Below are 25192 nucleotides of genomic sequence, written 5' to 3'. Positions count from 1 at the left end.
ACTAAAGGAACATCAAAACTCTTTCTGTTCAGTGAGCGCCAGCAATGCGTCTGCCTGGTGTGGGAGGATGCTGGGGACAGCCAACAAAACCTGGGGGAGCGATGAGGCCAGAGCCTGTCTGCGCCCTCACTTTGTGAGAGGTGGCCACTACGCTCCAACCTGCCCACCCATGGCGGGCACCAAGACTTGAGGAGACCTTGGCCGATGAGCTGCTTTCCATGCTCGCCTTGTGCTCCCCTGAGGTGGGGTGGTTAGTAAGGCTGCCTATCCAACCAACTGGAAAATGCTGAGAAGGATGCAGTGTTGCTATGGTATTCACTAATGCCAGTGGTGTGAGGGGTTTAATTGCAACAGGCATATAGCATATAAAGAATATCAGCAAATACAAATATCGTTCACAGAGAAAAATGCATTTTTGCCCCTTTCATTCTAATAATAACCTCAGTGACAGTATGTGGAAGCTGGGGGGAATAACCTGTCCTGTTGTTGAAAGGCAGAATGAGTAAAAACCTGTGAGAGATCCAAAGGTGGCATTAGAGTAACTGAACTCCTAACGTGTCTGTCAAAAGCGGATACGGAGACCCTTTGCTTTTGAGACAACACGCTTTTGTTGTTCTCCAAAGTGTTTCTTTTGTTGAGTTTTTTTAAGCTTTGTTCACTTTTAGAGTTTTCCTTGAACATATTCCTGTTCAGGCGGATGAGGAATGAGGCAATGGTACTTTGGCTTTGCTGTTAAAGCCTGCCTGGGGGGATGCGCAGCCCCTGCGAATGTCACTCCAGTTTGTACGTGCAAATCTGAGGGGGATGTGCTTTAGTACGGGTATTTGCCTCCACATCCCCCATTCTGCTGGCTGAAATACAGAACTCGGGGAGAAAGTAACTGTGCTGGAGTATCTGTTACATGTGTGGATTTCCTATAAAAGGAGGACTATGGCCTCTTCTTCAGCAGGGGCTGCCACGGGGGGGAAACGCTAAGCAGCGGTAGCACACCGAGTGCGGTATTAAACCTGGGAGCTACTGTGTGCTCAGTAATGGGACCAAGACAGCTCAACAAGAAATGGTTCCCTGCAAGCAGTGGCTTCCAGTGAACAGAAATACAGATTGCTTTCAAACCTCTCCGGCAATCTTTTTTGGAGCGTTTTACAGTTAAGCAGAAGGTATTTTAGAAGAACTAACAATAACAGGAAAATTTATTGAACATCCTCAGCTGTGGTGTGAGGATAGGAAAGAGAGCTAAGATAATCCATATGTAGCCCCAAGTCAAAATAAAGTATTTGTTTTGGTTTTCCTTTAGAATGATAACACTGCACATGCAACCACATTGAACCTGGCTATTGGAAGTGTGGAGACAGACAGAAATACAAACTACAGCAGTTCAGCTGAAAGCTAAATTGAAAAAAGCATCCTTTAGGAAAGCGTGCAGAAATTGTGCATGAACTACTGCATGAAATTACAGTTCTGGCCACAGGAATTGTAAATAGCTCTGGAAAAAGGGGGTGGGCATGTCTCATTTGTGAGCAGCAAATAAAGCAGCTGTAGTTGGGCCTGCTGAGAAGCTGCAGGCTGGTTGCTCTGACCTCAGTGGTAGACCAGGTGTCGGGAGAAGACTCTAAGGTCATGGCACTAAGTGGAAGGTGCATATAATGTAGCCAAAGTACAGCCTTGGATACCTGTCCTGATGGGTTGAATCTGCTGCATTCCTTTGTCCGGGAAAATCAGTTATGGAGGAAACCTAGCTGTGTCTCGGGAAAGCCTCTGAGGAAAGCCTAGGACAACAAAGGGTGAGAGGGTGAGTGCAGTCTGCAAACCCACCGAGGGGGCAGACAATGAAAGCACAGTACTGGCAAGAGAGCAAATGGGACTGAGTGCCCGGGAAGCTCCTCAGGCTGTATAAAGGGCTGTAGCCCTCTGAGTTACCATCTGCCCAGCAGCTGCTGTAGTTTCATTAGCGGAGTGTGGCTGCCTTCTGGAAGGAGCCGTGAGATGCTTCACCCTGCCTAGCTTGTCTCTGCCAGTGTCATAGGGTACCCTTGTGTTACTGTCAGCAGCCTTAAAGTTTCAAAGATTTAGCTTGGAAACCTTATTATGAAAATGTAATTTTTCTTAAAGTGGAAGTTTCTTCAACCAGCATGAAGTAATAAGTAGTTCATAACCTCCAAGTACTCCAAAAGCAGTACATTATTGTATTTTGAATGCTTGTCATGCTTTTTAAACCCTTATACCATGTCAGGACTCATACTAAACTTGCAGTTGTTCTTGGTGTCAATGGTTATTGGTGTAACCATCCAAGGCAAGCAGGACATCTTCAGTGACTGAAGACCTTTTGTAGGTCTCGTATTTTTACCAAGCAATGTTCAGCAGGATTTGATCAGATTGAGGAACTCCGAGAATAAGTAACCTGAGCAAAGGGTGCTGAAGTCTGGGCAGACGGCACTAGCAGCGGAGTGCAAAGTGTGGGTCAAGAGAGATTGGCAGTTGACAAGCTCTGGGCTCAGGACCCAGAGCTCGCTTGCTCACACACCCCTGGTGACCACCTGGGATATCGCTGTCTGGGGTGCCGGGGGCTCAAAACCTGCCTGGGGCTTGAAAGGGGTTAAAACCACGGTAGTTTCCCCTAACCCTTACAGTCAGAGGCTCCTGTGCTGAAGGGTTCCTGAGGCTCCAAGTCCTGTAGAAAGCTTTCTCCATAGTTTGTTCTTCTCTGTGTTTTACCATTTCATAGCACGATTGGTGATGGGGCTGTGGGAACGGGCTGGTGGAGCCCAGGGTGGGCTGGGTGTCGAGGCTGGTGTGTGGTGTTTTAGCATGGGGCCCACGGTAAGGCCATGTGTGGGGAGGGTACTGAAGGGGAGTTATCTACCTCCCCAAGCCACAGCTCTGCGTATGCCCAAGGCCCTGGCAGGCAGCAGTGGGACTGGGCAAGCGCTGGGCTCACTCTTTAGTCAGCCTGGTTCTGGACAGATGTTTGCCACGACAGGACCTAGGCCATGCCCTTACTGTGTCTGCAGCCCTGTCACGAGAACAGAACCTGATCAAGGGGTGGCCTTGAGGCAGGATGCCAGGAGGTGGGGGAAGGCAGCTGAGAAATCGCTGAAGTAGCCTGGAGCAGAGATGTGACCAAGTGAATGTTATTAGCCTGTAATTTCAGCATAAACTACCACCTCAGCACAAAACTACTACCGCATGAGTAAAGAAACCAATAACTATAAATTAGCTGTAACATCATTTAAAGAACCGTCTCATAAATGCTTATTTTTATCCCTGCAATTCGGCTTACTATAAGGTAATCCTCCCACATACCTGAGCCCTTAAAACAACCTTAACTCTTCCAGCAGTGGTCTGAAAAAAGTCACCTAGATCTTTTTTCCCTAAGACTTGCTATTTAAATTCTTTTACCAACAGTGTAGATGTTTCTGGTCTTCCTAGTATCATTTGCAGTTGTTCTATTTTTGCCACCTAATTTTGGAAGCTCAAACGCACTAGTGCAAGGATGGAAGTTCCACAGTCCATAAAAATTAATTAATTTTGTCAAGAAAGATCAGCTCTAGAGGGAGTGCTAATACAATTTAAACTTCACAGGTCATAACTGAAGTTATGTTTCTATATTATTTCTTCAGTAAACTTTAATTTTTCAGTGGCTGGCTCAGGTACCTGTCAGCAACGACTGACCTCAGCTACCCAACCATATGCATAGTTTTTCTTAAATCCCTGTGGATAGACATGCACTTTTTTGCCTGTAGACTGGGTGTTGCTGGGGAAGTCATATGCCACAGGTAGCCCGTTTCATTTGACCCGTTTCTGAAAAGCACTGGTATGCAGGTACCTAAGGTTATTTACAGTTAGACCAAACTGACCCTGGATATGATGAAAGGTGGTACAGCCTAGCTTGTGGTCAAAATTTGCCTGTTAAATACTGAAGACAGCTTAACTTGCTCTCACCCAGACCTTTGTGACTCCCAGCATAAGGAACGAGGAGTTCTTCTGAGTATCAGTAAGTGTGTTTGATTCCCCTAACTGCGTAGCTTTCGTTCTGTCGTCATCAGTGTTGGGTACTGAGTGCACATGCTTGTTTCCTCCCAGAGCAGTAGTTTCCAAGGCCAGTGATGCTGCACAAGGCTGGTGGACTGACTTTTACCCTGCTAAAGCTCGTGGGAGTGGCACCGAGGCTGCCTGGATGTCAGGCTTTGACACTTGCTCAGTCTCTTGCATAGTGTCTAAACTACATGGGTCAGATCCATTAGATGTTTTCTTTTCCTTTTCTTCTCCTCCTGGGCATTAGTGGCATCCCTGAAAGCCTCTCAAGCTTGGAGCTGGCAGTGCTTGCCCCCCAGGCTGGAGATGCCCAAGATGAGCTGGTCCATCTGCAGTAAGCTCAGGCGTAGGTCACTCGCGCTGTGGGCAGCTGGGACTCGTCTCATTCTCTGATGCTCTGGCAGCACCTGTGCTTGACGTGACTGCATTTGTTGAAAGTGGAAATCTCAAATAACATAGTTGTCTTCATCTTTTCTTCCTTTTACATGCAACTAATGAAGGAACTGCCCCACAGCAGCTACTAGTGAAACTACTGAATTCGGTGCACGTGCACACAACACCACTGTGCATCCCATGTCTGCAGGGGGTTGGCAGAGACTCCCACTCCAAAGCGTCACTCTCGGAGGTCCCTTAAGATAAGAAACAATCATTTATTGCATGCAGATTTCCCCTCATTTCTCAGAGGTGTTACCGCCTCAGAGTTCTTCACAGGCTTTGTGGAGAGCAGGGTTTCAGCTGTCCCTGCGGGATTAAAATACATGCCTTGACTAACAAGTGGTTGTGCGCGGAGAGTTATTTTGCAAAGCAATAATGGGCAGTGCTATTCAGGGAAGTGGGGGAAGGACTATAAAGTGCAGGCAGGAGAGGCTGTGACAGACCATGCATAGCAATCTCCTTGCTCTTCACAGCTCCTTGAGGAAAATCGTGCCAGCATGCCTGAGGAAGGTAAGCCTCTCCTTAGCAAGTGCGAGCCGCAACCAGCTCAAGGGTTAGCAGTGCCAGAGAAAATTAAGCGGATGTGTGAGAAAAAGGACAGGGCCTATGTTACTGCTATGACTAGTAACAAAACTGCTACAGGTTTTCATAGTTAAGCTGTTTTTCTCCTGACCTGTGGTAAGCTGGTTATTGCAACTAAGCTGCTTTTAGCTCTCAGATGTGAAAGAGATACGTGAGCAGAGCATTGCTCACCCTCTAATCAATGAAGAATTAAAGAAAGAGCCACTTACTTAGCATAATCTTACTGTCCCCAGTAATAATGATGGCTGGGAGGGCTTTGTTAGCCAAGAAGGGGGTTAGGGGAAGGCTGTATATGTGTGCAAGAGACTTGATTACTATGCTTTGTGGTATCCATTAAAGCCATATATTATGATATGCTATGCTTGCTAGTCTCTTAAACAGTTTTTCAAAATCACTTGTAAACTGTTTTTGTCAGTAGCCATCCCGTGTCTGTCCAGCTCAGTTTCAGAGCCACCACCTTGCGGTTTTTTTTTTGTCATTGCACTCTTGTGGCTTTTAGGGTCTATCAGTAGTATTGTACCCACACCTGACTAGAAGTGCCTCCCCTTTGGTTCAAAATGGCCAATGTCTTTGGCAATGTCTGTCTTTGTCAGCTGTTTCCTAGGTCCCTCAACTAGCTTTTCCTTAGTGTTTGGAAGTCTTTCTCCCCCTCCCCTCCCCTATCTTTTCCTTTGGTAAGAGGGGTGTCTACTTCAGTCTCTTCCTGGTCTCTGCAAACTTCCACTTCTCTAGGACTGTCACAGAGGACTTGCTTGGAGGATGGCACTTCTGGCTACCACACAATTACATCAGGTGCCATGTGATAATGAAAAGCAAATTCTCAGGTCATGCTGAGGAATGTGTCTCCAAGCTGAAAGTATAACTGACTACATATAGTTAAAGTGCTTCAGACTGTGCCTGAAGCACTTTACAGAGCTGGGTGTCTGACCAGGTGTGCCCCATGCCTTGCCTACTGGTGCTGTATAAGCAGGATGGAGCAGAAACTTTGTGAGTAGGCTTGTTCTTGAGACATGTATTTCAAAGTAGCAGGACAAAGAACCTCTGGAAAGATTGAGAGTGAAGCAAATCTATTTATTTCTCATATGATAAATATCTAAACTACAGGAAATAGTATCTATTTCTTAAATGGTGCAAGCACACGTCATACTGCTGACTCAGGACCAGGATAGCAAGCATCTGAAGGGAAGCAGCATTTTACTTGCATACTACTCTTGGTGACCATTCTCAGAAGTTTCACATGCTGAAGTCTCACCTTAACTGATCTGCAAAAGGTGTGTTTGCTTTTTAAACTCACACCATTAGGGAATGCATGTTCCATGCAGTGTACAATAGGGATAACCAGCCTGCATTGCGCCCATCCTGCAGGCTTAAGGTGCATAGTTGTGTTTCTTCGCAGAAGTAGAGCACCTATTTTCCTTGCACCAAACCGTAGTTCTCGAAGACACAGTTCTCAAGCCAAAAGTCAGTTGCAGCTTTATTTATAGAAACAGAAAAGGATACAAAACTATGAAAGATGTATAAAGCACTGAAAAAAATTATAAAATAATTTTAGTTCAGAAATAAGCATACTCTAGATGACCTTCAAGGTAATTTCCATATTGGAGTAGGAAGTTTTGCATGCATACAAATTGGAAACTAATCACTTTAGTAGCCCCTTGTTTCATGAAATAACAGTAATCGATAAGACTGAAGAACAGACTCATGACTTTTTGCTCCAATGTTAATTCCACTTAAGTACAACGTTGCAGTTAAGTTTGAGAAAGTTCTTGCCCTTAGCTCAGTTCTACTCCAAAATGAAAGGCCAATCTCAGATCCTTTTAGTAAATTCAGAGGCTGAGAGCAACATACTTTGTGGCTGAGAGGATTCCTTCAATCATAGTTAAGACAATCAGGAGGGTCATGTCTCTGGCCAGGCAGTATTCAAGGTAAGTCTTATTTTCAACATTCCATGGTATCTCCTAGCAATGACTTCCAGGGGAGATCACAGCTTTGTCACAGGGGATGGGGGAAATCTTTCCCTAAACTTAAAGGGAAGGAGCTTCTGCTTTGAAAAGGCAAGAGATGGGCTTTGTCTCTGGATGGGTAGAGAGCTGAAGCCTCTGCCCTTATTTCTTCAGGAATAAATGAAGGGGAAAAAGGTGGCTGCTATAGTTCTGAGCAGCAGAGACATCAGAAATGCAGGCACTAAGCGGAAGCCTGTCTCAGGGACTGAATTTCTTTTTGAAGGGATAAGCTATATCCGACTTGGCTGAAGCTGCAGGAGTGATGGATGGTAGGATGCTAACTGTGCCTCCCAACAGGCTGGAATGGCTGCCAGGAGGTACAGAACAAGTTTTGACAGGAGTCCTTCTTCTTAGGGTACAGGAGACTGCTCTTGGAAGAAGCCCTCTCCAGGACTGGTGGCCTTTTGCCAGGCCTAGGGGGAATGTCTAACTTTATAGAAAGACTGACGGTCTCCTGGTTGCTCTTCAATATCAGTTTAAAAAGTAACAGCTTGGGAGACACCCCTTGTGCCAGCCAGGAGTAGGGTCTCCCCTGCTTGTAGGCAGGCAGGATCTTCCCAGCTCTGGGCAACCTAGTCTTTTGGCAACAATGCTGCTGTAACAGGTCTGGCTGTGGGCACAGGACATGGAGCTCAGGCTAATTTGGTGCCACTGTATTGGACCATTCTAGGTTTTTTTAAAGTTCTTAAAATGCTACTCCCAGGGTGACTAATACTGCAGGAGCTGACTGCCTGGACACCAAAGAATGAAGTGAACTGAATGGATTTACCATTCAGCCAGACCTGGGTTATCTCCCTTCATAACAGAAAAATGCAGGAGGCAGACTGAACAGTTCCCTTGAAGGTGGGATTTGCCCTGTAATAAAATTAGTATTATATGCTTTAGCTCTAACACAAGGCAGAGACCACTTAAAGCCCAAGGGGCTGTAAGGTCATATTTGATTAAAAAGAAAAGTGGCTCCTTAAGAAAAGACCTGCCTCCCTACACCCTGTTTTTAAAGAAACAAATCAAACCATTCCTAAGACTACCAGAAAAGGCCAGTGTTTTAAAGGTGAAGTTTTAAATGAAGACATTGAAGAGAAAAAGCAGACTTTTCTACAGTAGGTAGAAAAGTAGCTTAAGGCTGAACTACTGCAGTCAGTGAGAGTAGGCAAAAATGTTCTAACTTGTATCAGAAAGCAATCAAGAAGAACTGATGAGCATCATGCCCTTCTTTAAGTGCAGGGCACAGCCCTGTATGCCCCTGGAGAGAGGCTGTGAGAGATCAGGCTTTTTGAATTCTGCAAGGTAGAATTTTTTTTTGTTTACTATCTCAAAATAGGCAGGAAAACATTGGAAGAAACAAAACCAATCTTCAACATATATAAAATACCTATTCTGACATGCTTCCAATGTACATAGAGTCACAGAGATACTGTTTTACAAAAATAACATAATTAAAAATGCTTCCATAATTTCTCCCCACCCCCAGCCACAGCCCATCAGTGTTTCTGGTTCAATTCCTGCATTCACAATCCAGAATCCATTAAATGAGCTTTTGGTTTTAGCACACTGACCGAAGACTTGGTCTAGCCCATCCTTCTGCAGATAGGATATCCAGTGTAGAAAAGCCATCAACCTGTCTTAAAAATCATTGGTTTTGCATCATTCCTAATTCACAGCATACGTTTGCTCCCATTCAATTCCAACGTGAGAATAGCAGTACAGGAACCCAAGAACAGTCAGTGTAGCCCATGGCCAGCCTATAAATAGAAAGACAGACAATCTTAGTCAGAATAATTAATGACTGCTTCATGTAGAAAAACTCTTGGGATGACCAACTTATGATGCTTCTAATTAATTTTATTAGCAATTCAGTCTCATAAGAAAGTAGAGCCAACCCACAGAATTTGAAAGGGGAAATCTGGATTGTCTGAGCTTCAGGGATGCCTCATCTCCTGCAGCCCCAGTCTTTTCCATTTTCAGGGAACTGGACTAGGTTTATTCCTGCTCTGCACCTCCAAATGATACTTGCCAATTAAAGAGGTCTGTTTCAATCCTCTCCTTTGTAGTGGGTTTGTCTATCAAGCCGATCCCCGAAAGAACCCTGATGCTTTAAGCTGGCTTATGGCACTTCCTAGGCTCAAAGGGATGCATAGCCACAATGCAGGTGATTAAAAATCAGAACAAATCCAGTTATCTGTTCTGCAAAAAGAATCTGGGGAAACCTCTGATTAAGGCTGTTTTGGATACCGTGCAGCTGGGTGTAAAAATTGATGTACACGCTCTACAGCCCCACATCAACTAATGGGGTCAGAACACCATTGTGCCAGTGCAAAACAGCCAGCCCTATTTGCCTGATGTATTCCCACTAGATGCTTTTTTTTAACTAAATAGACTGACTTCTCCAATATACAAAACTTTTGCTGGGGAAATGATATGTTTCGTTATTATTTCAAACTCTTTTTAGTGAAAGTCACCATCTTCTCACTTGAACTTTTAACAGCTAAAAGCAGTAAACAGGAGGTCACAAGCCCAAAGGACTACTGCTTTCCAGTGGAGTTGTAAATCACTTGAAAAATCCATAATCAGGTAAATGATTTTGCTTTTCTTGATACCTTTCCTGGCAGCTCTGTTCCCTTTCTCTATCTTCCTCCTCTCCTTAGAATTTATGAAATTTAGAGTTTATAGGTTGAAATCCTCAGCATTAGGCCCTAATGTTTTTCAGTGTGTTTTGTCTGGGTGAAGGGGGGAGGGACAAAGGTGTTTGAGGGGGTTTGGGCAGCTTTTTTGTTGCCATTGTTGACAGAAGAATTTTGGTTATATTTATGACTGGTTTTCTTCATGCTGTCCTTGAACTGCCAGTACCTACTCCTGAAAGAAAAGCTTCAGTGCTCCCTCTTGGGGAAAACTCTGGTCTGAAGGAACCTGCTGGCAGACATGAGATTCCCCATTGGCCTGGAGAATGGATGGAAAGAAGTTGTAACCTCCCCACAACACGATACTTCAGGAAGAGCTCTTTCTGAAGGTATGTTTACAAGGTATTTTGCAGGCTGCTTTTGTCCAAGCTTCAAGCTGATTCCAGTCTGGAGGCTGTTTAATTGTGCTAATGTCCAGCTGAGCCTTAGCTTAGTACCCTGCCCTCAGCAGGGCCGATGGCCTCAGGCTTGGCCCAGTACTTCTGGGCACTGTATGTGCTGGGCCCCTTCCATGTGCTCTGAGAGCCTGGGCCATGTAACACTTCACCTGGAACAGGTTCAGAAAAAGTTATTTCTGCCCCCCTCTCCTGTGAATAGCTGTGTGTTTGCTTCACAAATTTCTAATTGTTCTGGACTTGTTTAGTGGTGAAACACATACAGTCTTGTAACTGGAATGATTTTCATGGAGTAATTTACAAATATTAATCACTTGTCCTCACAACACCCTAAAGCAAAATTATACATTTTGTTTAATTATTCGTTCTACAAAACAGAATTGCTGAGGTATCTCCAAAGGCATTTTTAACAATAAAATAGTCTTGGGGTTTTTTTCAGTGAAATTAGCCTACTGTACATTGGGTTTCATCTTCAACAGCAAGTTAAAGACCAGCTGTGCTTTGTCTCTGATAAAATTGCATGTGAAAGTATGTCAATAGATCTAATAAAAACATACCTCTTCTGGCAGCAATATTGTGGTGGCTGCTTTACTGCTTTATACAGACAGAGCCAGAAAGTTAGAAAAAAAGACTAAGTCCAGCATTGCGCTTTTTTTTTTTTTTTTTTTTTTAAAGAGGCACTTTTGGAAACTCTGCTAAATATGTATTTCACATTTTTAAATACTTTAAAGCTCTGGCACACAGAAAATGTGCCAACAGTAGCCTTTAGTCTGACCTGCTTGTTATCCCCAGCCAATGTATAAGAGATCTTGTCAGAATACATAGGTATGCACTGGAAATCATTTCTAGATGCCTTAGACTTATGATAAGATTCCTCCATGGTGCCCACAACCTGGGTTCATGGGGCTCTCATGCTGTTGTAATCAGGCTTGTGGTAATCCTCCTGGAACATAGGGAGTGTCTCCTGTACAGTAACAGGTGTTAGGGGTTGCATTCAGCTGATTATCTCCTCCTGATCTAATTAAGATTAAAAGGAAGGGGGAAGACTAAGTGACCCACTATCAGTGAGAGAAAAGGGGACTTCTTAAAAATTTGTGTTGCATCTCTTCTAGGAGGAGCTGCACAGATCCTAAAGCATTTCTTTCTGCACAGGTGGGAGGTAGCCAGCTCCAAGGAGGGGTGGAAGAGGGGGCACCTCTGCCTTGCTGGCCCTTCCTTGCCATACAGGAACCACGTGCACTGCTGCTGGGCAGATGGAAATAAATGCATGTGGTTCTTTCACTGTAAGTGAGCAAGGCAAAGGCAGACTCAAGGCAGACTTGCACAAGTGCATCCACATCTGAGAAGCGGCCCAAGGACAGCCTGAAGCAAGCAGGGGCTCTTTAAACTCTTTTCACTCATCTCTTCCATTTTAGGATTGGATATAAAATAAACTTGTTGAAAAGACTGAAGAACTTGGTCTCCAGAAGGTGATGTTGTAGGGAAGGACACATCGAGCAACGCTAATCCAGCAAGGATGCAATTTCAAATTCTGCCTAGTGTGTAAATGACCTGTGTGTTGTCCTTGTATGTGACCTCTAAAATCAAACAGCAGCAGGAGCTGCTCTCTTGCAAGATAAGTTCACAGGAACCTTTTCCTTGCTTAAACAGTTTCTCCTTCTAAACCCAAACAACCAAACAGTACTGACGGTCTTGGATCCGCAGTTCGAAGGAAATTTCTCTTTTTGCCCTCGGCCAGCAGCATAAGGTATGTTTTCCCTCAGGCCTTTTGCTGACTTCCATTCTGCTCCTACTCTCAAACACTATTCAAGGGGCTCTTCTTTCTGGTGGCTCCCCAGCTTTACCTTATCACCCTAAAACATTGCATCCTCCCCTATGCTGTACCATTCTCCAAGCTCTGCTTGGAATGGTACGTGCCTGAATTCTAGATTGGTATGTCTCCACAAAGTCATATACATAAAATGTACTTTTAGAAATGTTACTGGGGTCAAATCAAGCACTAAGCTGTTGGGAAATGACTGAGTTAATTTTGTCTATTCAAAAACATGTCACATACCACCTTAAATCTTACAATTTCTTGACTGTCTTCAGTAATTTGATTTTAGGCTTGAAGGCCAGGTTTCACAAGACAACTCATTTTCCTTATCTTTTTTTATGGAAAGATGAACTAGTATTCATTAACTATTCATTTGTAAATCCAAAACCAAATTCATATGCTGTTTGCAAATTCAGCAATATTTATGAGCTTTATCTGCACAAATTTCTTTTAAGACAGCTGGACTTCCCTTTTAGAAAAGAAACGCTGGGTGAGAAACATTAATTGAATCATTACCAAATTCTCTGCTTATACAGGTATGCTGCTCCACAAAAATCAAACACAAACTCCTTTGTGAAGAGCACTGCAAATTCTGTGGCAAGGTGACATTGGTGCTTTATCCATCTATTACACAATCTCATTCCAAAGAAGTCTCCAGTCCCAACCAGGCATGAGGCAACACTCTGTTGCACACAGCTATCTACTGTCCAGTAGTCTTGCCAGTTTAAAACTGCATTTTGATACGTTATGTACTCAGCTTTCAGCATAACAAATAGGAAAGTTGTTTTTATTACATGGTCGAGACAGAATTAATACAAACTAGCTGCAACAGGAACAGCTTTTGGAGTTAGTCCTTCCTTTGAACCTCCTATCTCCTCTGAGAACGCTTCTGGATACTTTGCAAAGGGCATGTTTCTGGCACACTCTGGATTTTGAAGGGAGTGAAGAAAAACTAAGCTTTCAACTCAGACATAACAGCCTGGATCACAGCCCTCAAAAGACCAGTTATGTCCTCATTACCTCAGTTCAAATCATTTGAACCAACATTTAATCATGTATCCATAAGGAAGCTCTTTCAAATTTCCTAATCACCTACAGTAATGACAACGAATCACACCAGCAATGTTTTGGGCATACCCAGGTTTCACATTGTTATCAAACACTCAGAAACAGCCCTTTGTTCCTTCCAACCCATGAGACGCAAGAGAAAGGGACCATAGTTGCATTTTGCATTTTACAAAACTGCCTTAGTAGCTTTGGGACCTTAATTCTACTTTCAGATGTGACTTGGCCACACAGTCCTCAGAAGTCTTCAAGTACAGAGAAATAATTAAATCAACAGAAATCAGAAAAAGTCATCTCTCTGAAAACCTTGACTTCAGGAGTGTACATCTTACTCTGACTTTGATTTGGCAGTATCTAAGTTGCTGTAAGACTTAGCACTCAGGAAAATTTATCCTTAAACAAAAGGTCATGTGACAAGACACTTAAGTAATGCCTCTGTAAAGTGGAATTAAAGAGGTGCAACAGTGGGGAGGAGGAGGAACAGGCACTGATTTGTCAATCAGGTTAAAAAGCCAAAGCAAACCATCACTTGAGGCCAAGACTTTTCTTGCCTACAATTACTAACATCCTTAAAAGATCAGTAAAATTGCTGCATTTTCAGGAAAAATAACACATTCAAAAATAAAGACCAGTTGAAAGAAACCTATTATCTAGCTCAACATTTGAAGCAGAGGATAAACTCTGGATTTTTAAATTTTAATTTCAGGTCTGTTTGTCACTTCCAGATGGACCCCTGCTGACCATTATAGCAGGGTATGTCCAACAGCATGTATTGCAAACACTGTGCAGTCTGATACCTAATTACTCTTTAAGTATTTGGAAAAGGAAATCCTATATATTTTCAGCTGTGTTAGCATTCAGCATGTAGATGTGGGACCGGATAACTTCAAAGCACATTAGAGGTGATCTAACTGGTTTATACAAAATTGCTCTATGCATTGTGTGTCAAGTTTTCCAGCTGCTCCATACACACAGACACAATACACGCAACTCTACTTAATGCTGGGTCTGGGTAACACTGCATTATGCAGTATGCACTGTATTTGCACAGCTGAACAGAAAACTAGCATTCACTGTACTATATTTCCACAAATACTGATCTTCCAACAGACCGAGCTCAGTGTTTCAATGAAGAGAAATGGAAAGGACTTCTGTTTCTCCTGGAGTTTATTCCTCTTCTGAAGTATGAAAGAAATTACAATTTTCAAATCTTGGTTTTAAGTTATTTCTGAAGGATATTCTTGTCCTTAGAATACACCCTTCAAAATACAGCACTCGGATGGTAAGTAGCAAAATCACCCTTTATAGAGAGGAGTTTCCTACAAACTCCTTTGAAGTGCCTCTAGATACTAATTCCTTCCTATCTGCCTCCCCTTACTCACTTATAAATAACACAGACAGGAAACCAAGTATTTTCAATTATCATGTGAAGAAAAAGAGCCAAGCACAGCCTTTGTTTTCTAGATGAAGTAATTTTCTAGCTTAAGTAACTTTACCATTCATTTACCATTAAGAAATCCCTATGAAACTGGAACCTATAATAGTAAACAACTCTATACCCAGCTGTAAAGAAAACAAAACAGAAGCAATTATGGGAGTATTAGATCTATTTGGAATTCAGTAAAGTTAGCTTTCATGTTTTTTATCTCTCTCTCTCTCTAGCCCACTTCTTCAGTTTCTAGTAAAATTCTGTCATTGCCTCACATTGCTGCACTCACCCTTAGCAAGCTCTGGAGTTGTTTATTAGTGGCTGAAAGCATTGCCCTAAGCACTTTTGTTTTACAGCTCATCCCAAGAACAAAATTTAGAGATGGGAAGATGCAAGCAGAGCTGGTAGGAAGCTGGCAAAAGCTCTTGTACATGTTGAATTATACCCTCTCTGCGATAAAGTAAACTTACTGCAGTATCATGTAGTAGGGCCAAAAGCAGAGAAGAATCATGTAAAATATGAAATGAAGACATGTAATTCACCTTTTGTGTGGCTGCTGCATATCTGCATTGTTTGCTATACTGTAGGTACAGCAACACAATTACATTGACAGAAAATTTAATGTATCTCAATCACCCAGCTGCACCCCATCCCAATCACATCTGCCCCACCTCCACTGATCTCTGTATACTCTGCTTGAACTGATGAGAGTAGGCAGTGATCTAAAGCTGATTTAAAGAATTTTCCCCCATTTTATCCTCCCACTGCTCTGCAAGCTCTATATCACCTAGAGAATTTGATTAGAAATGCAGTTTCTCACCAGTCTGTATTTTCTTGAGCAGTGCTATTACAAGACTTCTTCTGTATGCATGAAGTGATGTAGAAAAAGCTTTGGTCAGGAAAGCAGTCTTCTAACTATTTAAATTCTTCCTAATCTGGCATTGGTGATAATTTTTTTTTTTTTTTTTGGTATAATCCATATTTGAGGATAGTCCCTTAAAAATACAAGTGTGCACATACTTGCTGTAGCTGCTCTTCTTCAAATCCAGCAGAATTTTTAATACTTGAAATCTTAGCCTAAAGGCTAATTAAGGCTCCCAGTTTCTGGGTTTAAAATGTAGAATGAGGAGGCTACTAGTTTGTATTATTCAAGTGCTTAAATTCAACTGTGGTGATTTTCTAAATTAATGGCTAACTTAGGCATTACTGTCTGTGAACAGCCTGTATCCTTGTGTAGAAGCTTTTACTAATAAGCATTTTATTTTTGCATACTTCCAATTCAGCTACTGATACATAAAACTGCTGCTGCTAACAAACAGGCCTTGATAAAAGAGCTGATGCAGAGAAATTAACTTCCATTTAACTGGCTGCTTGGCTGTCACATGGGAGCACTCAAACCAGGGATATCAAATCACCTCCAGCCATTCATTCAGGGAGAACTGCAAGGATGGTGAGGCAAGATGCAGTACATAGAACATAATGAATTCAGTTGTGAAAGAATACACAAGGAAAGCAAAGCCTTAACCTGAGCCACGGCAGGGGTTTTTTGCTGCTACTTTCAGCCTCCATGCTGCATGCATTGTGAAGGACAGGCAATAAACTCTGCCAGCAAATGCACAGCCCTCGAAGTCCCAGCTGGGCATCTCCATCCTCCCACGCCATGTAAAGCAGCACACAGTTTCACAGGGTCTGTATATTCAAGATGGCAGCTTGTCCCATTATCAGCCCCCGGCAAACAGCTCCCACATCTTTCCCTTCTGTCCACTGCATAGCCCGGGAGCAGAGCAGCACAGTGGCTCAGCCAAGGGGAAGCAGCCTGGGAGACTCCAGGCTGACCTTACTTACTGCTGTAGATTTCCAGGTGTTGAAGATACTTAAACTTCAAGTGTGGGTAAGGTCTAAATATTCAGAAAAAGTATTACTGTACAAGAGGAGATATTTCAAAGGAAAACCAGGGAAATACTATAAGGATATCTCAAAAGCTGTCCCATGCAGCATCTGGAAACAAGACTGAAAAGGACAAAATCCTTAGCTGCCAGGTCTAGACCTGAACCTCAGCCAGGTACACTGGCAGTAACTGCAAAATCTTCCTCTTCAGAAGACCTGAAGTAGTTTCCAGTTAAAGACATTAACAAATGTATAGCATAGTAGTCTACTTATGTGAATTCTGAATTATACCATCCTGGAGAATGCTTACATCTGTGGCTTTTTGAGGAGTACTTATCACTGCTGAGGAAAACTGAAAATAGATAGATAACAGTCCAAGACCATCATCTCCAACACAGGATGACTGCAACTCACCCAGGTCAGCACTGAGAGCAGAAAGCCATAATCTTAGTGTTTTCATAATGCAAACAGGATTTATTTTGCAGACATAGGTCACAAAAGTCGTGGCTCTTCTGTGTTCTTACTGTGTGTGGAACCACACTTTACCATAGCTAAAATCATTTTACTTTTATGCCTGATGGCACTGAAGAAAGTTGCATGCTGACAAGGACTTTCTTAAACAACATGAAATCAATTCAACCTATGTCAGGGCTAAGAATACTGAACATACTTTTTCCTATTAATTAGATAAGCTGCAAATAAACAATTTCATAGGTAGAGCTCAAAAGATGGGCCCATCCTAGAGCTTTTATAAAGCACCCCTTGACACAATTCAATAATGATGCCAAAACTATTTGCATGGCATTAAGTATGTACACGGAAGAAAGAAAAAAAACCAACCTGCTGTGTTATTTACAAATGCCAGTAAGTGCTCTGTGGATGCAGGTATCCATACAGGACAGGCCTGCCTGCATGGATTCTCCATTTTGTCATTGGAGCCAGAATCTCATTTAATGCTACCTAACCATCATACTAGCAGTTCTCCAGATGCTGTACAATGTAGATCAGAAGCATTATTTCCCCTGTATGTGTCACATGATGTGAGCAGGATGATGCTGGTAACTTCACTCTATATTTCTTGGGTTTTTTTTTGTGATATTATCTGACCATAATTCTACCTTAAGTATTTTTGCTTCTAAACATTGTATAAAGCATAAAAGAATCATAAGAGTTATGCCTTCTGCTTCATGTTTTAAAATAAAGCTTCACAAGTTACCCAAGTTTTTCCCGCAGATCTAGTCAGTGGAAAAAAAACTGAGATTTTTAGGCAGTAATCCTGGTCTCATGCATATCAAGTTGACTCTGTAGTAATTCAACTAAAATCAAAAGAACCATATTCGTGCTACTGCTGAATTTGAATTAACAGTAAGAAAGACTGCTTAAAACTACCTGGCAGAAATCTTTCTGCCACAACCGCTAATAGGAAAGGAGAAGAAAACCAAACAGCTAGCTTTAGTTTACAGATTAAGGAGTGAATCTGTAAATCAGAAGCAACCTTCCTTCTCCTCCAGGTCTTCAGTTGAGAGCTACACACAGCTAATGTGAAATCAAAGCCCACAAACTATGAAATCTCAATGTTTGTTCATTTGTTTTTAGAACAGAGACAAAAGCTTTCAAAAGCATTATTGTAAATAAAGATGCATCTTCACCCAGAAGCAAGGCAAAAGTTACCTCTTCAAAGTGTTATGCAAAGAAAACATTTCAGAGTAATATATCTGGCTTTGGCATGCATGAGGACAGCACTAGCCTTATCATTAAACATCTACTCAGGTATTCCCAGCACAACCTCTTTAAATATGGTATGAACAATTATGGAAAGATAACACTTGCGAAGATTTTAGGGCATTCTCCACTTGTAATTATTTGCTGAGACCATTATAGATGCCAATCAAAACAGCAGAGCCAGGAGCCTCTTTTCATTACAATTGCAAGATGAAACAGGAGAATAAACAGCTAACTCCCCAGAAGAACATGAACATCCCAAAGGCAGAACTGGGAACACTGCTGCTGCCTGGCAGGATCCTGAGGTGAGCATCTGTCTCTTATTGAGGAGAGAGATACCCATGTTATATTATAGAAAGCCATGCTGAGCAGAAGGGTGAATTAACCTCCCCTCTACTAGAGCTTGAATTTCAGGAAGATTTCTGTATCAATCTAATTGGGGTTCTTGGATTTAGGTTTGTATGTCAACCTTTCTGCATACAACAAAACTCCTTCTCTAAGCTTTTAGTGCTAGGGAGCTCTTGAGAAATCAAGGCTATACACTCTCAAAAGCAGAGGATTTAAACCAGGGATTCAGACAACTATCATCAATCACCAGAAAGCAAACATTTGGGTAAAAAGGTGAAGTATTATAATTTATTTCCCCAACCTGATTTCTGGCTAAGGTACCCTGGAATGGTCATGAATATGAGATGCTTAAATGACCATAAAATAATTAATTTTTAAATATGAAGAATTACTTAAGGATGAATTATTCACAGTTCCCTTCCTATCTGCAACACACTTTTTAATCTACAATTTTTCCTTGTCATCCTCAAAAACACTTACGCTCCCAGACTGTTGCAGCAATTCTATGGTGCTGCTTTGTCCCTTCACAGCATTAAGAGCAAGAAAAAAAGCAGTGTAACAAATTATTAACAACTATTTACAACCAGCTACACTAGCAATAAACAAACTGCAACTTCTTCTCACAGAGCTCTCCTACCTGAAATGCTCTGTGTAATGAAAATTATATTGCCTGTTAGAGCTTAATGCAGTAAGAGAAGGGCTGAGACCACATAAGTAATTTACAGGAACACTGCATTTGGCATAATTGCTGTATCAGTGTAAAGCTAGCACTACAACTGAGGCCATTGAACTGAGTTCTCACTTAACAGAAATCCAAACATCTTGAGGGATGCAAGTGCATAGATAAGGTAAGGAGGCAATCTTGCAATCGCTTACTGAGCCGTAGCAATCGATTCAGGACTAAGACGTCTTTAACGCTGCTGGTCTCAAGTTGCATGAACTTACTCCCCTTCCGCTCGTGTCTTGTTTTCACAGTGTGGCCAAAGGGCAAAGAAAAGGGCTGATGTGGAGTTAAGGCAGGCAGCCCCGGAAAGACAGTGGCGCCTGAAGGTGGTGATCAGCCAACAGAAAACGTTGACAATGAACAATCTCCATCACACTGGTGGCATATCACATGAAATGTAATTGTTGCATGCAAGTTATCTGGAGGAAAAAGGCCATACAGGGTTTGACCTTGGTTTACCAGTTTTTGATAAAAAAATTGTTTCACTTCTCACCTGCACGAGCTGACCTGACCCTGCTGCAGCCCATATAATCATAGCAACTAAATACAAAAATTATCAGTAAAATAGTTCAATTACAGATAGTTTGCAGGAAATATTAAATTCGTTTTAATTTGGAGGGAAAAAAAGAGCCTGTACGAGTCCACCATAAAGACCATTTGAAACAAATTTAAAAAAACCAACCAAACAACTTAAAAATTCCTTGAAAGAGATTAATATTTAATTGACCTCAAGGTCAAAATTAGAAAGTTTGCTTGTATATTCTCAGAAAACACATTCTGGATTTCACAAATACATCTAGTGAGTTTCGGGAAGCAATACCTTATTCCCTGCTTTCTGTGTGAATTGGAAGTGCACTCTCTGCAACACAGAGCCCAGAGAGTACCTGAAAATACATGTCTACCTACGTAAGCTGTGGAAGCGTGGAGCTCATCTGAAGCAAAAGCTAGCAAACCATTTATCACCTACATCAGAAAACACGGATTAGAAATACCCAGGCAGCTACATCAACTCCCAAAATCTGCCAGCATTGGTCTCCTGAGCCCTGCTCCGCTTTCCTAAAATCTGGTCTCAGGCCACTAAGGAGCCACCCGAGAGGAGGAAGTTTGATCAGCGCAAATCTGAGTGAGTTACCTACCAGTGTGGTAACTGAGATGAAAATGATTCTGTCAGCCCAAGCCCCTTCATCCGTACACTGAGGATAACAACACTTCTTTGCCTTGTAGCTGGCTCAGAGGAATGCACATGGAAAGATTTAAATGTTGTTAAAATAGCTTAGCTGCTCTCCTTGCTTTCCTGTTTTAAGAAAGCTTCCTGAACAGCTGCTGAATGGGATCACTCAGAGTGTTCCTTTCAGGTAAGATGGCTGCACTAGTGGAGCAAATCATATACAGGAACAAGCCTGAGGCTGCAAAAAGATTTAAAAAAAACCCAAAACCAAACCCAAACCAAAACCACCCCCCCCCTTTTTTAAAAAATATCTTAAATATCTTTAACAGCATCTTCACTTTTCTAGAAGAAAAAAACACCCACAAACACCACCTCCTTTACATTATATCAAGCTATAACCAAGTAAAACAGTATTACTATGCCTTGCCATAAAGTGCCTATATTTAAATTGTCTTATAAGTACAGCTTAGTGCAATGAGATATAATCTTTCCACATGCTTCCCTGGCCCACCAAGATTAGCAAGGAGCATGATCTGATACATGGCTGTTACACCCTCTGTCCCACCTGTGCTCTGCTATTCAATGTAATAAAAGCAACGCTGCAATCCTTTAACAAGACTGGTGGTAGCGCTAATCTAGGTATCTTGCTCAAAACGATGCACACATGCACCTCTCTGGAGGCAACTAGTGACCCCTTTATATACGTTAACTCTGTAGCGTTCAACTAGTTTCTTGTCTCCTTGCCCAGGTGTGCAATGAAGTGACACTTCAGTGATTCGCAGCCTTGATTGTGTTTGCTGTTGATGTAAAGCAGGAACAGAGTAACTGAAGCCAGCTGTACAACCCCAGATTAAGCAACACAGCGTTATCCCTGAGGACAGCGAGGCATGGATTTACTCTACTCCCTCACCAGAAGATGGCTGGGCCCTACGTGGATGTCAGGGACATGAGGGCACCAGCAGGCTCTTGTTGCCCTGAGCAGACTGAGCAGGGGCCTCCACATTGCCCCTGTATTTAGCTGTATAAAAGTATATTGTGTACGCATACACTGTACGCGCGCTGTACCTGATTGTGACTTGAACTCCCAGCTCCACCTCGGCCCTGCCTTGTCACCAGTGCCTTGCCCAGCCCTGGCTGGCCCCTTGGCCGACCCTGGCTGACGCCAGCAGGGTGTCTGCCCTGCTGAGGCACGCTGGCAAGGGCAGGGTCCTGCCGGCCTCGCTGCCTCCCTGCTCCCCCTTCCTGGTGGAGCAGCTTCGATGGCAGAGACTAGGCTTCAGCCCCAGCCACTGTGGGATTTCTCCTAGTCCTAATTTCACATCTCAAGGGAGAGAAATAGAATGAGAACTGGCTATGAAGCAGTCATTTCCATTTGTAAATGGGATAGCACAAAGGAAGAAATGAGAACAAATTTCCATATGAACAGTCCCTGCTAAACAATCATCTCTGCAAATCTCTCCACGGCATGTGTGGTGCATTCTGCCTTTACAGGATCAGCCACACAACCAGAATAATGAATTAATCTAGGCACCATAACATCGGCTCAGAGGATCTGATATAACGGAGCTGGATCTGACTTGTTTTATTTCAAAGACCACAGTTCACGCGCAATGGTGTGGCCACACACATCAGTCGTGTTAAATATAATCTGGGGCTAATTAATGAGTGCCACACCTCAAGCAGGCCCAGACCACGATCAAACATCTTTGTTTACAATCTCTACATGCCAAAACAGCACTTCCTCATATCCCCATTTTTAAACTAAAACACCAAGGTGGAGAAGTAACCCACTGGAGGAAGAGAGCACGGTGGGTACGGAGGGCTGGCTGGGCACAGGTGAAGCTGATGTTGAAGCAGGGTGGAGCACTGGGCTTGCTCAGCAGCACAAAGCCTGGCCACGCGTGGGACGGAGGGTGAGCTGGGAAGAAGGAGGCATGAGGAAAGGCTCTGCAGAAGATAGATCAAAGATCCCGCTTCTCTATTAGTGTCATTCCTCGTGTCACTGTTATGGTCAATAAATGACCCAATGGTAATTGGGCTATGCAACTAATACTTTTAGCATGGCATAAGAAATGTGAAGGTGGTAGATTTTAAAGCCTGAAGTAAACAAAACGCTTACTAGATCTGATCCACTTAGATGGGTATGGTAAGATGGCAGAAGGAAAGATAGCCATAGAAAACAAGCTACCGAGAAAGGTAGCTGTGATTTTGTAGGGGTTGCAGTAAAAATGTGAATGGGGTTAATTGGACTGGGAGCGGCTTCATTTTAGTTAGGATTGCCAAAGCTAGAGGCTGTCAACCCTTGGTAGGTTGGTGAAGGCATGTTGCCAAATGAAGATGTCAAGGTGTCCATCATTTACACTGATTAGCTAGAAAAGATCCAAAAGATGCCATGTTTGGGAGGCAGGGGAAGACAGGGAATATGGCTCACCCTGCTGAAATAGGCTATTTTTGTTCTGAAGGCAGTATCACTCCTGATCTTGACAAGGAGATTAATGCCAATTTCTTTGGCAATAATTAGGATATCTAATAGGGAGGCCTAGAGGGCTCATCTGCTTGCCGCCTCCTTTATTTTCAGTTGGATCTTCTACTGGTTCTACATGCTGAACTACATATTCTGGATGAAATGGAAGGGCTTCTCAAAAATTTATGCATGGTCACTGAATGCAGCTGAGTTTTGCACAGGAAAATGGATATTTAAAGAGAAAAGTATTCATTTATTTTATCGGTTCTTTACTCTGTTTGGAAATTTTAAATGCACAGTCTGGCTGTCCAGCCACCATATATCGCCTTATTTATTTCAAAGAATCTTTTGAATGGATACTGGCACAACCCAGTATAGATTTTGAAAGTTCTGCTTTTTGGATCAGATTTTCTGACACAGGTATTAGCATACTTCATGTCTGCTCACAGTGTATTCATCATATGGGCCAAGGCTGCTCAGATGACCCTCTGTTTCTCCTTTGAATAATTATTTTGCATTGGGATTTGTCTCCATGTTCACTTTACTGCAGAACTGCAAGATTACTATGGATAAAAGACCTTCCTCTGTCCTTTAGAGTTTCAGTGAGGACTGGACTGAAGAGCTCAGCTGCAGTCAAAGTTTGTCATAACAAAGAAGCCTGATTAAATAAGAGAAATTTACCATTTGGCAGAATCCTTCAGCTGTTCATAAAAGAAAAAGTCAAACACAATACTTAATGTTTTGATCAGAAACTCTGCTTAAGTCTTTTACTTGCATCCTTGATGACCTTTAAATTGCATTTGAATAAATTTCAATTACTAAGGCAGGAAAATTACCCTGGCAGATGGACCAGGGTCATTACCAATTTACTAACATCTCTCCCTTCCCTTTTGCTGAAGCCTCTGTTATCTTCTATGGCTTTAGAATAACAAATTATTTTTTATTCTTTAGAGAGTGATGTAGCTTAATTTGTTTTAAATTCTAACCCAAACTGCAACAGATGTTATAATTGTTGGGCAGAATACTTGAGGGGCTGTGGCATGTCTCCATTTTTATTTGCTATTGGAGGCCACAAAACACAATAAATGAAAGTACAAAGAAGGACAGAAGCGGAAGGGCAACTCAAATGTGTTGGCATCACTCTAGACAAAGACTGAAAAAATAAAGCTCAAAGGGTTAAAGTGATTGAGTGAATCTCCAGTAAGAAGGAAGAAATGTCAGAGGCAGACTGAGCTGAACTAGGGAAACAGTGACAGAGAAAAGATGGGAAGCAAGAAGCAATCTCACAGATTTGAAAAAACGAACTCTTCACTAAAAAAGAAGCCATAAGAGGCTTCCTCAACTCATTAATACTGATAATAACAGTCCAGTTAGAAAATGGGCAAAGAATGGGCACTATACGCTACATTAGACAACAAACAGTCTTAATCAAGTATGTTATGCAAGTAAAACATTCCAGTTCTCTTGTTAAAGAATACTTGTTTTTAGAAAAGGAAACAGGACAAAAAATTCAATAACTTTTTTTTTTTTTTCCAAATCTTAGGTGGTTATTCTTAGTCTTATAAGTAAAAGCAAACAAAGCTCTTATGTCAACATAAACTTCCCCCACTGCTCCTGAGTATGCCTCAGCAGGGACACTAGTTAGCTCAACTTGTCTTGTGCTTTTGGTGCATACATGCATCCTGTACATGCAGAATGGATGCCGAAGGTCATTTGGCAAAAGGCACCCCCAAAAATGATCAGTTTGTAAATTGTGGTTACTGCTAACTAGGGTGGCCTTTACCTGGTAAAAATGGGTCCAGTCTTTCAAGCCGCCTTTGAGAGCTAATTATGCCAATTTTGTTTCAGACTGAAGACTTAAGTTACTCTACAGTGAAGAGTTGTAGGCTTGATAGAGGTTGACCAGCAGCTTAATTATAGCTGTAATCCTACTAATGCAGAAAAAATTTATTGTCTTCCCTCTTGGAGATATAAGTGGACTTAATCTTGTATCTCAATCAAGCTTAACAGAACATTAAATACAAGTGCTGTCAGTAGCCAACTTTAATGAAGGCAGCAGTACATAAAGCTGAATTGAATTATTAATTAAATTACTCCTGCAGAACTCACATGATGGTAGAAACACTCTGTAAGAAGTGTTGGGTAAATGTTAACATTTTCTAACAAAATAACCACTATCTTTGATTAACGGAGATCTAATCAGACTATACATTAATTTTGAATCATCTATAAATTGTCATGGAATTAATTTGTGTCATCTTTTAAAACCAGTACAAATTTGGCAAAGCACTACATGTGATACAAGGTCTCGATGTAATTAACTTCAGTGACTAAAACGCTCATAAAGTGTGTGTCCTTGGCAAAGTACAGCACTGCCACAGTCTCAGTTTCAAGAGAACTGATGGGTCAGCACTCACTATTGTAACAGAAGTACAGGAAGGTTA

The 25192-nt window shown here is 42.2% G+C and overlaps 1 protein-coding gene across 3 annotated transcripts in view; it reads right to left on the bottom strand.

Annotated features, from left to right (window-relative positions):
- Positions 1-6506: 6506 nt before the first annotated feature.
- HHAT (hedgehog acyltransferase) overlaps positions 6507-25192 on the bottom strand; it is a 169270-nt gene continuing 150584 nt past the window's right edge. For all 3 annotated transcript variants that reach the window (XM_049833998.1, XM_049833999.1, XM_049833997.1), the window contains exon 12: positions 6507-8794. In XM_049833998.1, coding sequence (XP_049689955.1) covers positions 8703-8794 — 92 coding nt within the window. In that variant the 3' untranslated portion in view covers positions 6507-8702. The remainder of the gene's footprint in view (positions 8795-25192) is intronic.

Source organism: Accipiter gentilis, chromosome 30 (assembly GCF_929443795.1).
Source record: "Accipiter gentilis chromosome 30, bAccGen1.1, whole genome shotgun sequence".
Classification (NCBI taxonomy): domain Eukaryota; kingdom Metazoa; phylum Chordata; class Aves; order Accipitriformes; family Accipitridae; genus Astur; species Astur gentilis.
The sequence above is the reverse complement of the archived record's forward strand: the minus strand, read 5'-3'. Positions and strand labels throughout refer to the sequence as shown.